We start from the raw sequence: 17,292 nt of genomic DNA, 5'->3' as shown, positions 1-17,292 counted from the left end.
TTGGACAAAAGGATTCAACAACAATATAAAAGAAACAAGAGGAATAGAAGAGTACCTTCTGAATGACTGAGACCAATGGAAACTGGAAATCAGACAATGGCAAAGAATGTTTTCTGATTTCCTGAGCATTATGCGAAATAAAAAAGCTCCTGATGATGGAATAGTATTATAAATGATAAAATATGAAGGACAACACATAAAAATGCAAAAAAATGTTTTTAATAAATTTATAGATATAACTGAAGTACCCACTTTAGTGTGAGCTTGGTTAAATGCTCTTATAATACTGATATTTAAAAAGAGAAATAAATATAAATTAGAAAATTATAGATCCATTAGCTTTTTATCAGCCTTGGGAACAGATAGGATTTAGAAAAGGTTATAGCACCATAGATCATATCTAAGGAATAAGGACACTAATCCGAAAACAAAATTAATATATTATAAAATTTTGGATAGATTACAAGAAGGCATTTGACTCCATATAAATTTGGGCAATCCTCAATGACTTAAGCAACAATAGAGTTGGATGACTAATTTACAAAAATTATTAAATCCGTAAAATAGTTTCGAAACACAATTCAGATAACTGCTTTAATCTGAGCCTTCTAAAAATTGCAAGGCATAGCCAGACGTTGATAAAGATGTTAATAGAGACATGGGGAATCTAAAATTTGCATTCCACGACATGTCTCCTCAACTAAGCAGAAATCGTTAGCAAATTGGTTTCTTGTACTCATACAGAGTAGATCCGAATAAAATGAAAAAGACAGTCAAGATTTCATTTCACGTACAAATCGTCTATGTATCTGTTTATACATATTTCGCTTTAATAAAGCTCATCAGAACAGTTATTCATAGGCGTTCTCAACGTGAAAAAAAATCTTTTCTGTCTTTAAGAAGCAACAATAAAATGGCTTCGAAACGGATGCAATAGCGACATCTGATATTAAATCCGTAAAATAGTTTCGAAACAGAATTCAGATAACTGCTTTAATCTGAGCCTTCTAAAAATTGCAAGGCATAGCCAGACGTTGATAAAGATAATAGAGACATGGGGAATCTAAAATTTGCATTCCACCACATGTCTCCTCAACTAAGCAGAAATCGTTAGCGAATTGGTTTCTTGTACTCATACAGAGTAGATCCGAATAAAATGAAAAAGACAGTCAAGATTTAATTTCACATACAAATCATCTATGTATCTGTTTATACGTATTTCGCTTTAATAAAGCTCAACAGAACAGTTATTCATAGGCGTTCTCAATGTGAAAAAAAAATCTTTTCTGTCTTTAAGAAGCAACAATAAAATGGCCTCTGTTCTGTTCTGTTCAATGGTAAACTGATCTGATGAGCTTTATTAAAGCGAAATACGTATAAACAGATACATAGACGATTTGTATGTGAAATGAAATCTTGACTGTCTTTTTCAAAAATTATTAAGTATGTATATAATATATAACATACACATAGATAATGTATCATCACAAGTAAAAACAGAAGATAAAACTACAGGGAGGGATTAGACAAGGAGATTCTATCTCACCCAAGCTTTTTACTTAGCCCTTACAGTAAAACTTTCTAATAATAGCAAAAACAATAGTTCATAAGTTTTCAACAATACAATCTATCAAAAAATCTATTTTATTAGGGCCATCCCATTATGAGTATATGACTATATGACCGCATATTCTGTTTTACTTTATTTGGATTGTAATTAAGATCTTACCTGTTTAAAAACAAAACTCTTGTTGCAGATTTTACAACTAAATGGTCTATTTTTATTGTGGTCATGCATATGATAATTTAGATTTTCTTTAGACATAAATGATTTGTCACATTTAGGACATGTGTGCCATTCTACATCTTTATGAATCTTCTCATGTTTTCTTAAAATTGATACCCTATTAAATGATTTATTACAAACCCCACATTCAAATCCCTTATCAGGATTGTGAATAAGTGAATGTTTTTGCAGGTCATATATAGTGTAAAATTTGTTAAGACAAACATCGCATTCAAAGTTTCTTTCTTTAGCATGTTTTTCCATATGTAAATCCAATAACTGTTGTAATGGAAATGATCTGTCACATTGGTTACAGGGAAAACAAGAAGTTTCCACCGTTTCTACAGTTTCATTTTCTACTTCAACAATTGTGCCTTCTAGAGTTTCCTCAGCCAAACAATCATTGACTGGTTCCTTAATTTCTACTGCTGCATTATCGATCTAAAATTTAAATATAAAAACTTTTATTATGGATATATGGGAAGCAATAAGAATTGTGTTGTATTCCAAATTTGGTAACTGGTCGTTCTGTAAGAAAACCTTACAGAATATTTATCTTATACAAAAATTATTTTTTATATATACCTTTGTTTCTCCCTCCATAACAGTAGTAGTAACTATTTCTGTCTTCTCAATCTCTTCATCTTCCTGTACTATAGAGATACATTTTTCAGAAGCAGACGAAACTTTAATTTGAACCACATTATGCATGTAAGGCTTTGACAATTGGCCTGTAAGGAGAAACAGTTTAAGTGCATCGTCTGATTTTTTACAATTCGTTTTAAAAATATATGCTTGTGTAGTAATATTTCGGCAATTTTTGCAAATAAATTGGGGCATTCCATCACTTTGGAGTACTTCTATAGCTACACAAGCCATAATTTGTAATGACAAAGAAGGTAGCGGAATGTTAATATCAGGGTCCTGTGGATGTTTTTCTTGTATATTTAATAAATCATTTTCTTCATTGCAAAGGCAGAAACGGCAGACTTTCATCCGCCGTAAGATATTCGATCTGTCCTCCATGACAAAAGCTTTCTCCATCAACATATAATTCGGCATACACACAATATCTGCAATACATTAAATTATAAATATACTATTTGAACTAAACAATTTAAATTTGTTTGTCCTTTCATTGATATTTATTGATATATCACAATCACAAATAAGAAATAACCATTCACCAAAAGACAAATAACATAGCTTTTAGATAGCTTTAAAATGTAACCTCAGTGTTTATAGTTTTTCGCGCCGCTCGTGTTTGGGTGCTCAACTATAATAATATTTAGTGGGTAATTCAAAATGTATATTAAGATTAATGTACCATAACGCACTGACTTTAATTAACTAGTACCTATATTCTTGATTTAATTCAATTCAAAATAAGTTTGGCCGTAAAATATCAAATAAAAACTTATACTGTTCCATAACATATACTCTCTCTGTCCGAAAATATGGTACATATTTATTATATTTCCGAATATATAAATGTACATTTTCATATCAGGTAAAGAAAATATTTATTAACATATGTTTGCATTGTGCAATATTTAAGTTTTATCGCTATTTTATGACATCTATTCTCAATTATATTAAAATTCCAAAGCCATTGTAATAAAATAAATAAGAAAATACAAACGTCGTGGAACTTATTTATTTCTATAATTATTGCTTTTATATAAAACTTTTATTATTTCACTAGCTTTAAAACGCCCATGTTACACGAAAGTTATTATTATGAATAGTTTCTAGAATAACATTGACCAACTCATTCTTAATAACTTTTTCCAATTCAATTAAAGTATCTACTTCATTTGTAGGATTTGGAAAACCATACCTATCGTAAGCTTATACGGTCAGTTGTACTGCAGATAAATTGGATTATTGTGTATTTTTATTCTTCCCTAGAAGCCATCTGTTGTATATATATATATATATATATATATATATATATATATATATATATATATATATATATATATACAAGGATTTCCACAGTTTTCACTGTATTCCTTCACTCAACCGTTTTCTTCACTTTTTCCTGTTTAGCCAGTCCCCTTCCTGTAGGTTTCTTCTACTCATTGCTTCGTCCACCTCATCTCTGAAAGATCTTCGGGGTCTGCCTCTCTTTCTTCTTCCTATCGGGCTCCACTCTGTTATTCTATTTATCCACCGATTTTGGTCTGCTCTTCTGACATGTCCGTACCATGTTAATCTCTTCTGTTCGATGTAGTCTATTATGTCGGAGTTCATTCCCATTCTCCTCTTAATCTCCATGTTATTTATTCTGTCTCTTCTTGTTACTCTGCAGCTTCTCCTTAGGAATTCCATCTCTGTTGCTCTTATTTTGTTTTTGGTTTTCTTATTTATTGTCCAATTTTCACACCCATAAGTGAGGATACTTCTTGTCATGGTATTATATATTTTTTTCTTTGTTTTCATGCTGATGTTCTTATCCCATAGTACCGGGTTCAATTTTCGTATGCAGTCTCTTGTTTGTCCTAGTCTATTTTTTATCTCTTCCTCCGTTGTTCCTTTGTTTGATATTATGAAACCTAAATACTTATACTTGTCTGTTCCTTTGATTTGTTTACCTTCGTCTATTTCCAGCTGTTTTATTTCTGTATTCTCCGTTGTTAGGTATTCAGTTTTCTTTAGGTTTATTTCCATCCCATTCTTTGTATATTCCTGCTCCAGTTTTTTCATCATAAAACTGAGGTCATCCTCGTCTTGTGCGATCACTATTTAGTCGTCGGCAAAACTTAGCGTATATAGATATTCGTTCCTTACTGGTATACCCATTCCTTCGCACTTTCTTTTCCATGGTTTCAGGGTTTTTTCCAGGAATATTTTGAACAGGGTGGGGGATTTGGAGCAACCCTGTAGTAGTCCCTTTGTCGTCTTAAATGGCCTGCATATTCTATTGCCCGTTTTGATAGCTACTTCGTTATTCTTGTAGAGTGCTTTTACCGCGTTTATTAATCTTCGTGGAACTTCGATGTCTTCCCTAATATGCCATCTGTTGTACTTTCCTAATACTGTAGCCAACAAGCTTATTCTATAACTGGACAGCGAAATAAAAACAAAAAGGGATAGCTCAGAAATGAGTAACTCTTCTAAGCTTATAAATAAGAACATAATGGGAACAATAATATAGACGACTCTGTATGCACCGCAAATATTGAGCGAGATAAGATGGAACAAGAACAGTGCCCCTAATTGTTCTTCCCGTGTAAAGGAGTGCTTGCAGAACTCCATAGTCGCTCCGCGGCATCTTGCCAGAGTCCATGAGAGGTATTGGTTAATTTTCGACAAGATGTAGAATGGTGTAAACATTGTGACCTGTGTACATTCAAGAGGGGACCACGAGACTTAGGGGAAAACTGAAACAATACATCACCGGGACTCTATGGGAACGAGTTGCTGTCGATATTTTGGCACCATTCTCAGTAACAACCACGAAGCAATTAGAGTTGGTGAATCCTTCCTGAGGATGACGGTTTCCAACACGAAGTTCGAATTCTGCTTCATTCCGACCAAAGGCTCAACTTCGAATTGGAAGTTTGGAGGACCATGCTGGTTTTGCTGGGAATTTAGAAGACCAGAGAGACATCACCGCATCCTCAGTCTAACGACACGGTATAAAGACATAACCGGATCATCAATAACTACCTGTTACTGTTTGCACAGGAAAAACAGAGAAACTGGGACCAGCTCTTGCATATTTCTGCTAACCTACCACAACTCTCAACATAGTCGAGAGATAAAGCTCCCCATCAAACTCCTACATGGCAATTAACCAGACGGAGAGGCGGATGAAGGATCATTTCCCGAGTATGTCAGTGGCCTAAAGGATTGACTAGTTAAAGTCCACGATTTAGCCAGGAATAAGCTGCAACATACCAGTAAATGAATGAAAGTTAGATTCGATCAGATATCCACTTCCGTTAGCTTCAAAGAAAGTGATGCAGTCTGGCTTTACCAACCAAAGAGAAAGAAAGATCTGAGTCCCAAGTTGCAGCGTCGTTGGAAGTGACCGTACCTCGTCAACAAGAAGATAAACGACCTTGTATATAGGGTGAAATTAACCCCACAGAGTAAGCCGAAGATAGTCCACCTGGAGAGACTGTACCCTTATGAAAGGCAAAATCTATCGAGCTGATCTATTTAAGTCCGGAATGTTCAAAGATCACTTTATTCTTAAGAAAGCAGCTAAACTTTGTATACTGTAACGTTACAATGTTCCATCTCCTTTTTATAATTTCTCCTATTTCTTTTTTTGTATTTCATTTCTCATATATTTTCTCTTTATTTTTTTTTTCTTTGACATTTGAGTTAATTTTTGTTACAAGCTTTTTCGTTTTGGGTTACATTTCATTCTGTAGTTTTCCCTTTCGAATTAAGCTCCCATTCGCTTTTTAAATATTAAGTTCAGCCCTTCAATTGTTCTATCTCCTGGCCCATTTCTTAACCGTGCTTCTACTTACTCAATTACTTAAACTAATAGTAGTTTTCTAAAACCCCAAACTATTTAACGTAATTAGCGAGTATCAGACCTATTCTTCACTACAAGTTTTTTTTTTCACACGTTTACCGCTTAAAAACGAGTATGCAGATAAGTAGCCCTCTTAAAGTCGAACATCAGCAGAAATTACTACTGAACAAGTTAATTTGCTTATTAAATTGCATTAATTAATAACTTTAATTTTCCTAAAAAAAAAAACAATAAATGCATATCAAATTTCTTTTAACAGTGTTAATAAACAAATATGTGAAGTTATTTTTGAATTTTATTGATTAACCTCCCTTAGACTCTTGGAAAGGTAATTTATTTTGGCACAGCACAGGATCTACGCCTGGTTGAGCTAGCAACTAACCGTAATAAGTGTTACAACGACATACAATACTTGGGAATGCATTTGGATCGCAGGCTAATATGGAGAAAACACATATTTACCAAGCGAAAACAGCTGGGCCTTAAACTCGCAAACTATATTGGTTAATAGGCCGAAAGTGAAAACTGCCAATCGATAACAAAATTTTAACATATAAAGTTGGAGCTATGCAATTCAGCTATGGGGAAAGTCCTCCAAATGATAACTAATCCTCCATGGTACGTTCCAAACAAGACGATCGCACGAGACCTCAAAATACAATTGCCAACGAAGAAGTCACTAAACTCTACCAACAATATGACCACAGAATAAATAACAATTGTTTATTGTTCTATGAACTGACTAATACAATGCTAATAGACCACCCCAATAATCTAACCCAAAATTTAATGGCACAACCAATCGGACGCAGGTTCAAACGACAGACCCAGCCGACTTGTTAACCATTCTTTCACTTTGAATTCTAACTATCAAAATACACAAGAAATAGTGCAAATAATACATGGGACAAAACATGTGTTTCCATTGTAATCAACCGACTTGTTACCAGACTTATTTTTGATGCATTTTTTATGAAATCCATTTCCCTGCATACGTGAACAGTAATCAGCCTCTGTTCATTAGACACTGGATTGTTGCAAACTTTCAGTTTTATTGTCTCCTCAGTTTTTGTCATGGGTATAAGAGGAATGGATATTTTCATCCATGTAAATTATGGGCCGTTTATCTTCCTTATGTTGTTTAATATTCCCAAGAAAGCTTTTCCGAGGAACTTCTGTAACAGGTTTTTACATCAGAATTTTCTTGTTATTCTACACTTTCCTCCATCGAAATCCTATATCCCTCATCGATTTTCTCAAAGTTTCATGTGACCCTGTATAAATATTGTGTTCCCTGTATACAAATTTATTATCATACGACGAAGTAAACCTCTGTCAAAATCGTCTAAGTTCGGGAAGATTTTGTTCTTTGGTTGTTAGGCGTCGAAAATGATGCAGAAGCAAGGTTAGTAGATATTTAACTTAACATCTACTAACCTTGATGCAGAAGCACCTTCTGCTTTCAGCGATCATGAAATAATAATGATGCATTTTGTTACTGTCCACTGCGCATCATAGTTGTAGCCTAATATAAAAAAAAAACTCAAAAAGCCTTAAGCTGTAACGTGCTCTCCGAAGTACGGTTAAATTATAAATTCAAGAATTTCTAGTGTCTGCTGGGATCACGCTGGGATCCAATCCTAGCCGTCCGGCTTGTTGAGCTAGTGCCCAGCGACTGAGCTATAGCCGCCACTTTACTTTCCATTGCTTTTAAGTGCCAAAATGTTAAAAATACTTCTTCGCCATTAATATTTGCTAGCGACTTCCGCAGTGAAAGTGTTATTCAAGTATTAGTGAGTTAATTCAAAACGTACGATTTGAATTTACTCCCAAATATTTTAGTTCACGGTCCAATTACAGGAAGCGCTAGAAACTCTCTCACATCTCACAATTTCATACAATAACATTAGTTACCATGCTATATGCGATGCTATATGCACTGGTCTGTGCAGGATTTGTTGACGTTGACAGGTGGAAACTGTCATAAAATTTTTGTGGTCATTGCAAATATTGATTTTTTTTATTTTATAAAATATTAAACAATTTGTTCAGGAGTTCAGGTGTAAATTCGATTAACATGTCGCTGTTTCCTTTAGAATCAAATCCAGACGTAAGTAATTGAATTTGTGTTGGGTATAAGTAAATAATATTTGATTTTGTTTTAGGTTATGAATAAGGTAATTGATTGTAAGTAATATTTCCTTAAGTTCTTGTATTAATAGTATAAATTACAGTTCATGCATGTTCTGGGAGTTCCTGAGAAGTTTAAAGTAGTAGATGTCTATGGTCTAGATACAGATGCACTTGCTTGGGTACCCCGGCCGGTAATTGCTATTATCCTACTATTTCCCTGCAGTGAAAAGGTAAAAATACTTTTAAATAATTCAGGCCTCTAGTATTGATCACAATACAATCTTATTTGAGCATTTGCTAAAGCTTAGTCATATTTCAATATGTAAAAACTTGTCATAATATGTAAATTGTTTAAGTTGCTGTGTTCCTTCATTTACAACAAATATATTAATATATTACGCAAGTTGATACAGATTCTGATTATGCAGTTTTTCTAAAATAATTGCACATGGTATTTTAACATAATCTAAATAAAATTTATTTAAAAATGACTATCATTACTGGTCCAAACTATAACAATAATTAGGTGATGATATTCTCATCCCAGCAGCTTGGGAGAGATATTCCACAATTAATTAAATATATAAAGCTATAGAATACATAGAACTGTCAGAAAAGGTCCAAAATCTTCTTTATTTTTCAAAAGTAATGAAGTATGAGCTAAATATAAATGCAAATAAAAACAATATTATGGTCATAGTACAGAGAGCAAACTAAAGTATGTAACCAGTATAATTTGAAAGTATAGACTGGTTTGACTGTCCAGGATTGAATGATAGATAATTGTGGAGAAATAAGATTTAAAAAGACCAGACATGTAGGCTGTTGAACATCTCATATATTAAGAATATATAAAACATATTAAGAATATATAAAAATGCCTGTATGCTTATGAACCACTCCAAAATAAAAGATACATGGAAAAGAGAAATACTGGGAAACATCTTTAGTGAGAAAAAGACAGAATAGGAGTGGGAAAGTATCATTAGTTCAAATGATAAGGTAGTTAAAACCTATTTAACCCTTGTGTGCATACCCAAATTTACCAACATTGTTACATGCCCTGGTGCCAATTTTTTCAAAGTACAGTAAAACCTCTATATAACGGACCTCTATTTAACGGACTTCAGATATAACGTACAAAAAATCCGATCAAATGTAAAAAAAATAAAAACATACTGTTAATATTACACATGCGTCTCATATATGTAATCAATATGGCATAAAAAAGCAAACTTTCGGGCATTAAAAAAATCAAATACAAAATAAATAAATTTGCATTCATGTGTGATATAGGAGAGCATAGCAATCTTGGAAAATGAATGAAATTGGCTCGTGAAACTTCACTGGAAGAAGCAATCTTAAAATGGTATGGGTAACAACGTTCTAGTGGGATCCTGGTCCGAGCAGTCGAATTGAAATTTGCTGCAATTAAGTTAGCAAATCATATGGACATACCATTCAGAGCAAGTGATGGATGGCTCTGGTGCTTTCGTAAAAGGCACGGAATCATGAATAAAAGAATTTACGGCGAAGCTTCAACTGCACCAAAAGAAGAAACAGAACCTTTTAGGCAAAAATTAGTAGCAAATATAGCAAGTAAGTAACGAAATGCTATTAGAATCTCATATTTACAATGTTGACGAAACTGGTTTGTTATGGCGTACTTTGCCTGAAAGCGCACAAGCCTCCAAATATAAAAAATCGGATTCTGGAAGAAAAATCAGCAAGGACAGGATCTTGGCACTGCTTTGTGCTAACGCTGATGGATCGCATAGATTGACACCTGTAGTGGTTGGCAAATCTCGCAAACCTAGAGTTTTAAAAGACATAATGCATCATATGCCCCTTTCATACTATAGCTCTAAGAAGGCATGGTTCACCCCAGATATTTTCAAAAATTGGTTTTTCAAAGAAATTGTACCTTCAGTGAGAAAATTTCAAGAGAAGAAATTGGGCATACCGTCCATCCATCCAATGGCGCTACAGCCCAAATCGGGCCTTGGCCTCCTTCAACAGGCTTCTCCAACCATCTCTATTTACCGCTGTTCTTTTCCATGAACGCGTTCCCAGGCAGTTCCTGGCATCCTCATCGACTTCATCTTCCCATCTCTTTTTAGGTCTTCCAACAGGTCTTTTTCCCTGCATTCTTGCATTTAATAATTTTCTGGGGATTCTATTCTCATGCATGCGGACCACGTGCCCTGCCCATCGTAATCTCTGCAGTTTAGTATGTTGTGCTAGAGTTGGTTCACTATATTGCTCGTATATTTCTCTATTGTACCTAATTCGCCAGTTGTTGTTTTCACTTATTGGGCCCAGGATCCTACGTAATATTTTTCTTTCAAACACATCTAATGCATTGGCAGATTTCTGTGTCACCACCCATGTTTCACAACCATAACTTACTATGGGCCTGATTATTGTTTTATAGACCCGGAGTTTTGTTTTCCGGTGTACGTCTCGCGATTTGAATATGTGGCCCATCGCGAAATAGGCTTTATTTGCCAGCACAAGCCTTCTATTTATTTCCGGTTCTTCTTCATTGCTTGCGACCAGATCCATTCCTAGGTATGTGAATCTATTTACATGTTCTATATCGTCAATAAAGTGTTGTTGCACCGGTCTATTTGATCTGGTTTGTATGAGTAGTTTTGTTTTATTTGTATTTATTGCTAGCCCTACTGCTTCTGCACTCTGTTTCAACTCAACGTAGGTTTCTTCCGCTGCATTCATTGTTCTGCTCATTATGTTTATGTCATCTGCGTATGCTGCTAATTGGGTAGACTTGTTTGTAAGTATGTTATTTCCGCTCACCGTCAACCGTCTAATTACATATTCCAGAACAAGATTAAAGAGCGTTGGAGCTAGTCCGTCGCCTTGTTTCAGTCCTTGCGTTATCGTAAACGCATCAGTGATCTGTCCCTGAATACATACCTGTGCTTCTGTTTCTGTCATTGTCATTTGCACTAGTCGTATTAATTTTGATGGTATGCCAAATTCTTTCAGTATATTAGGTAGAATTGTTCTATCTATTGAATCATAGGCTTGTTTAAAATCTACAAAGAGATTGTAAACGTCCATGTCATATTCCCATGCTTTGGCTAGTATTTGTTTAACTGTAAATAGTTGGTCAATGGTAGATCTATTTTGCCTAAACCCTGCTTGATATTCCCCGATGATTTTTTCCGTGAGAGGTTGTAGTCTTCGATTAATGATGTTTGTGAGTATTTTGTATCCCGAACAAAGTAAAGAGATGCCTCTATAATTCTGACACAACAGTTTGTCTCCTTTTTTATGAATAGGGCAGATTATACTTTTCTTCCATTGTTGGGGAATTTCTTCTTCTATCCATATCTCTCGTATTAGCTGGTACATCTGTTGTGTCAAATTCCTTCCTCCTTGCTTGAGTAGTTCTGCCGGTATTTTATCTATTCCCGGTGCTTTATGGCTTTTTTGTATGTGGATTGCCGTTTGGACCTCCTCTAGCGTTGGGGGTCTAGTTAATTCATTTTCTTCTCCATCTTTCCCCAGTTCTTGTTGTTGTACCTCCTGTCGTGCCTGCTGCTGCCACTGTTGTTGTAATGGTAGTTGTGTCCCTTTGTTTAGTAATTCCTTAAAATATGTCATCCAGGTTCTCTTAATTTCGTCCATATCGCTAATGATTTCACCTTTCTTATTTTTGCAGAGGCTAGTCCTCGGTTTGTATCCTTGTCTTAGATGTTTGATAAATTGGTATGCGCTACGTGTTTCGTTTTCCTTAAACTCTCTCTCTATGTTTAGTATCCGTTGGTTTTCATACTTTCTCTTTTTCTGCCTGCACAGTTTATCTGCTCTTCGTCTTTTGTTCTCATGTTCTGTTTTTCTCTCTCTAGTACGTCTGAGTATGTAATTCTTATGTGCTTCATTTCTTTCCTGTATAGCTTGTTTGCATTCTTCATCGAACCATGTTTCTTCTCTCCGTTGTGTCTTTGTTCCTAAGACTTCTTTCGCTGTGTTGAGTATGATACTGCTTATTGTGTTCCATTGGTTTTCTATTGTGGAGTCTGCTCTGTTTTCTTCTAGTAATTTTTCATCCACTGTTCTCTCAAATCTTTCTTGTACCTCAGAGACTTTTAGGTTGTCTAAGTTTAGTTTTTCTTGTTTTGTATATTTTTCCTTTACCTGTCGACTGATTTTGCATCTAAACCGTGCCTGTACTAGCAGATGGTCTGAGTCACAGCTTGCACCACGTCTGCTTTTTACATCTAATATCAAAATAAAAGATACATGGAAAAGAGAAATACTGGGAAACATCTTTAGTGAGAAAAAGACAGAATAGGAGTGGGAAAGTATCATTAGTTCAAATGATAAGGTAGTTAAAACCTATTTAACCCTTGTGTGCATACCCAAATTTACCAACATTGTTACATGCCCTGGTGCCAATTTTTTCAAAGTACAGTAAAACCTCTATATAACGGACCTCTATTTAACGGACTTCAGATATAACGTACAAAAAATCCGATCAAATGTAAAAAAAAATAAAAACATACTGTTAATATTACACATGCGTCTCATATATGTAATCAATATGGCATAAAAAAGCAAACTTTCGGGCATTAAAAAAATCAAATACAAAATAAATAAATTTGCATTCATGTGTGATATAGGAGAGCATAGCAATCTTGGAAAATGAATGAAATTGGCTCGTGAAACTTCACTGGAAGAAGCAATCTTAAAATGGTATGGGTAACAACGTTCTAGTGGGATCCTGGTCCGAGCAGTCGAATTGAAATTTGCTGCAATTAAGTTAGCAAATCATATGGACATACCATTCAGAGCAAGTGATGGATGGCTCTGGTGCTTTCGTAAAAGGCACGGAATCATGAATAAAAGAATTTACGGCGAAGCTTCAACTGCACCAAAAGAAGAAACAGAACCTTTTAGGCAAAAATTAGTAGCAAATATAGCAAGTAAGTAACGAAATGCTATTAGAATCTCATATTTACAATGTTGACGAAACTGGTTTGTTATGGCGTACTTTGCCTGAAAGCGCACAAGCCTCCAAATATAAAAAATCGGATTCTGGAAGAAAAATCAGCAAGGACAGGATCTTGGCACTGCTTTGTGCTAACGCTGATGGATCGCATAGATTGACACCTGTAGTGGTTGGCAAATCTCGCAAACCTAGAGTTTTAAAAGACATAATGCATCATATGCCCCTTTCATACTATAGCTCTAAGAAGGCATGGTTCACCCCAGATATTTTCAAAAATTGGTTTTTCAAAGAAATTGTACCTTCAGTGAGAAAATTTCAAGAGAAGAAATTGGGCATACCGTCAGAAGAGGTAAAATGTTTATTGCTTTTTTTTTTAATGCAGAAGATACAAGAGCGCAACGTACCTTGCAAAACTTAAGGTCTTACAATTTAAAATCAACAATTTTTAATTTTGCTGCAGCATGGGAGGAGGTGAAAGAGCAAACATTAAAAAATGGTTGGAAGAATTTGTTTGATGGCCAAGATGCAGACATGGATTTAGAAGGGTTGAAAGTTACTAATTTCTGTAGGACAATACATAATAATGCCGGAGAACATGTAGCAGAGGAATATGTTTTACAATCGCTAGAAGTAGATGAAGGTGACCCTGGATATAACATCATGACTGAAAGTGAAATAGCAGATGAAGTTATGAACCTTAAAAATGAGGACGGAAGTAAAGATAGCAAACAAGACGACAAAACAAGACTGTTAAAAATGAAGTTATCAGAGGTAAGATCGCATCTCGACGATCTAACAACATTTATTGATTATTCATCCAATAGTTAAACTGTTTTTAGGGAGTTGATCATAGAAAAGCAGCAAACATGGAAAGTGCAAACGAAACTTGTTCAAAACGGGATTACCAACAGCAAGCGCGTCGATATCCACAGCAACGTCACTTCACGACGAATGTCCGAAGACAATTACTTAAATAGAATTTTGTTTGTATGTTGTATTTTTTATATATATATCTAATTACAGTGTACATATATATTAAAAAAAAAAGTATTTTGATTTATTTTAACCATATTTTTATATAACGGACTTTCGGCTTTAACGGACAGCCCCTCCCCCCAAGTAGTCCGTTATATCGAGGTTTTACTGTATAGAGAAAACAAGATTTTCAAGGTCAGTGTAAAGTTACTAAGGATACCAGGCGGAGTTTCTAGATAGTTTGAAGAAAAGAAAATCTTACATTACAAGTGTGATGGCTCTGAATAAATCGAGAGAAGTATACTCCACTGTGTTTGGATTCCATGAAAAAGTAACAATATGCTCCTACGTACCAAAGAAAAATAAAGCATGTTAACTCTCCGGCAGCCACGTCTCTAAAGTTACATGAGTGGACACACTGCGAAACTTAGTGCCACACATGGAAAAAATGGTATTGAAAGTTAAAAATTATCAAAACTTTGTCAGAAAAATTCGTAAACGACGCAAAAAAGAAAAGCGTTATTTTTAGCAATTTATTGAATGACTTTAACATAATGTAACGACTCAGGCGCAAAATATAAAAACAAAGGAAACGTTTACAATAAAAAATATTCTCTCACAAAAGATCAAAAAAGGAAACTATCTAAATACAAAATAATTAAATTAGTCTTCTTCCATTGAAGGATGCAAACACATATTACATTTAATTTTTTTCTCACTATGATTTTTGCAAACAAATTGTTGGCATGAGTCACAGGAAACGGTTGTTTTATTGTTTTTATGCGCACTGCATATATGGCACCGTTCCACTTCCACTTTGGTTTACCGTGCTGGTGGGTTCTTTGGCACTTTGAAAAGGCAGCAGAAATTCTCTTACATTTTTTGGAAGTGTTAGTATCTTCCATCGGTCTTCTAAATGATCCCTCATCAGGGAGAAACTTAATTCAAGTAAGAATTTTCTTCTTCTTTATGGCGACATATTTGGCTTAGTGCAATTATAAATAACTTCGGAATTTATTCCAGCTAAATCTAGTATGCGAAAAATATTGCTAATGGCCATCTTCTGGTAATCCTTTGTATCGTGTAGGAAGCACATTTTTGGTCAACCGTATCGACGCCACTTTTTGTTTTTTTTTGTATTCTAAAATCATTACTGGTTTTCCTGTATCTTCGTATAGAGCAATACTAAAGCTTTATTTCTTTTAGGAACATATGAAACTAGGGACATTATCTTGAAACCCGAATATTGAAGTTCCAATGGCTTACAGTTTATTCGGAACAAATTGAGGAGGAAGTTCTTTTTTGTTTTTCTTCAAGGTGCCAATAACTGTCAGGCCATTTTGCATGAGATAATCAGCTAAAGGATAACTACAGTATACTCCCTTTATAACGAACACGGTTATTACGAGGTTTCGCTTATAACAAGGTACATTAGATGTCCCGTGAAATTTCTATTGAACTATAACCCTTTATAGCGAGGTAAATTTGCTTATAACGAGAAAAAATAAGATTGAAAAACGTGTTTTTTACGTTTTGGCCCGGTCGTAGCTATAAATAAATACCCTTTTTAACTGCGGGCCGCCCGCAGTTAAACGCTTCTTACAATTTATGATTCTTAGTCGGAAATGTAAAATTTATGATTCACAAGTGTCATTGTATTGGGTTGACCATTCTCACGTGTTTTAAAGGTTGTCAGAAACTTTATCCAAGGACAAAACGCAAATGAAGAAGCATAAAACTGTTTCACATCTTTAGAAAATATGATAGATAGAATACTGAACAAATTTAAAGCAGTCAAAAATGACAAAATAACTTTATACGCTTTATACATATTTACAGAATACAGATTTTTTGTTTTAACGTATATCATTGACAGTAAAAGTAAACAACTCTTTTTTGTTTTAATGCATTTCATTGACATTAAAGTAAACAACTTTGTTTTAAAAACTCCATTCAAACAATATTTATTAGCATCTTATATTGCTTCGAATGGCTTCACTATAGAAAGTTAATGTTTTAGAAAACTATATATTCATATGTATGCACAGTATTATTGTTGTTGGATATAACGAGATCCGCTTATAACGAGGTAATTAGTCTGCCATTTCAGTTCTCGTTATAGAGGGAGTATACTGTAGTATAATAATTATCCATAGTTATATTTCTTTTGGAGTTTTTTACGGGAGAAACTAAACGCTGTACTATATCGAATGGTTTATTTGAACATTTTGTACGGTCCGTCCCTTTGTATTCCACAATATATATATATATATATATATATATATATATATATATATATATATATATATATATATATATATATATATATATATATGATTTCCATAATATTTCCATAATATATAATTTCATGTATAGTAAGACCTGCTATTGCAAAGTGCACAGTTAGTTTTATGCCATATTTGGCTGGTTTTTGTGGCATGTATTGTACATCGTCCTCTAAAAGGTTGAAGCATTTCGTCTATAGTGACGTATTTCTCCAAACAGTAATTACTTATACAATTATTCAGACAGTCTGTGTATATACTTCCAATAGAAGCTAATTTATCATTTTTTTCACGATCTTTGAGTGTCCCAACATCATCGAAACGAAGAGCACGAAGGAGAAAGAGTTCGTTTTGTAACAAATTCAAATCTGGCTCGTATCATACCGATTCCGTCTTTGCCCATATTTCTTGAACGTTTACATGATTTTCTTTTTTACTGCAAGAATAAATAAGATCCCAAATAAAGCTTTTATTTCATTACGAGAAGTTAATTTGCAATTTCTGTCTCTCTGACAAGATAGATTATTTGATCTTCTGTTGTTGATATATATATTAGTGCAAGTAACAATAATGTGAATCATAGCTGGAGTTATCAATAAAAGAAACGAATCTAATGGATACAATATGTTGTTTGCAT

The 17,292-nt window shown here is 34.2% G+C and overlaps 2 protein-coding genes across 3 annotated transcripts in view; one reads left to right on the top strand and one right to left on the bottom strand.

Moving 5' to 3' along the window:
* The window catches only part of LOC140450237 (uncharacterized), a 47,747-nt gene extending 44,743 nt beyond the window's left edge, over nucleotides 1-3,004 (bottom strand). Inside the window, exons 1-2 of the mRNA XM_072543753.1 lie at nucleotides 2,372-3,004; nucleotides 1,730-2,227 (exon numbers count right to left, since the gene is read on the bottom strand). Coding sequence (XP_072399854.1) covers nucleotides 1,730-2,227; nucleotides 2,372-2,848 — 975 coding nt within the window. The 5' untranslated portion in view covers nucleotides 2,849-3,004. The remainder of the gene's footprint in view (nucleotides 1-1,729; nucleotides 2,228-2,371) is intronic.
* A 5,240-nt stretch (nucleotides 3,005-8,244) lies between these two features.
* Uch (Ubiquitin carboxyl-terminal hydrolase) overlaps nucleotides 8,245-17,292 on the top strand; it is a 31,690-nt gene continuing 22,642 nt past the window's right edge. The window contains exons 1-3 of one of the 2 annotated variants that reach the window (XM_072543751.1): nucleotides 8,245-8,394; nucleotides 8,450-8,461; nucleotides 8,519-8,647. In XM_072543751.1, coding sequence (XP_072399852.1) covers nucleotides 8,362-8,394; nucleotides 8,450-8,461; nucleotides 8,519-8,647 — 174 coding nt within the window. In that variant the 5' untranslated portion in view covers nucleotides 8,245-8,361. The remainder of the gene's footprint in view (nucleotides 8,395-8,449; nucleotides 8,462-8,518; nucleotides 8,648-17,292) is intronic. The other variant, XM_072543752.1, reaches the window with a different exon arrangement.

The sequence above is a fragment of the Diabrotica undecimpunctata genome, chromosome 9 (assembly GCF_040954645.1).
Source record: "Diabrotica undecimpunctata isolate CICGRU chromosome 9, icDiaUnde3, whole genome shotgun sequence".
Lineage (NCBI taxonomy): Eukaryota > Metazoa > Arthropoda > Insecta > Coleoptera > Chrysomelidae > Diabrotica > Diabrotica undecimpunctata.
Note: the sequence above shows the minus strand (reverse complement) of the source record. Positions and strands in the feature narration are given on the sequence as shown.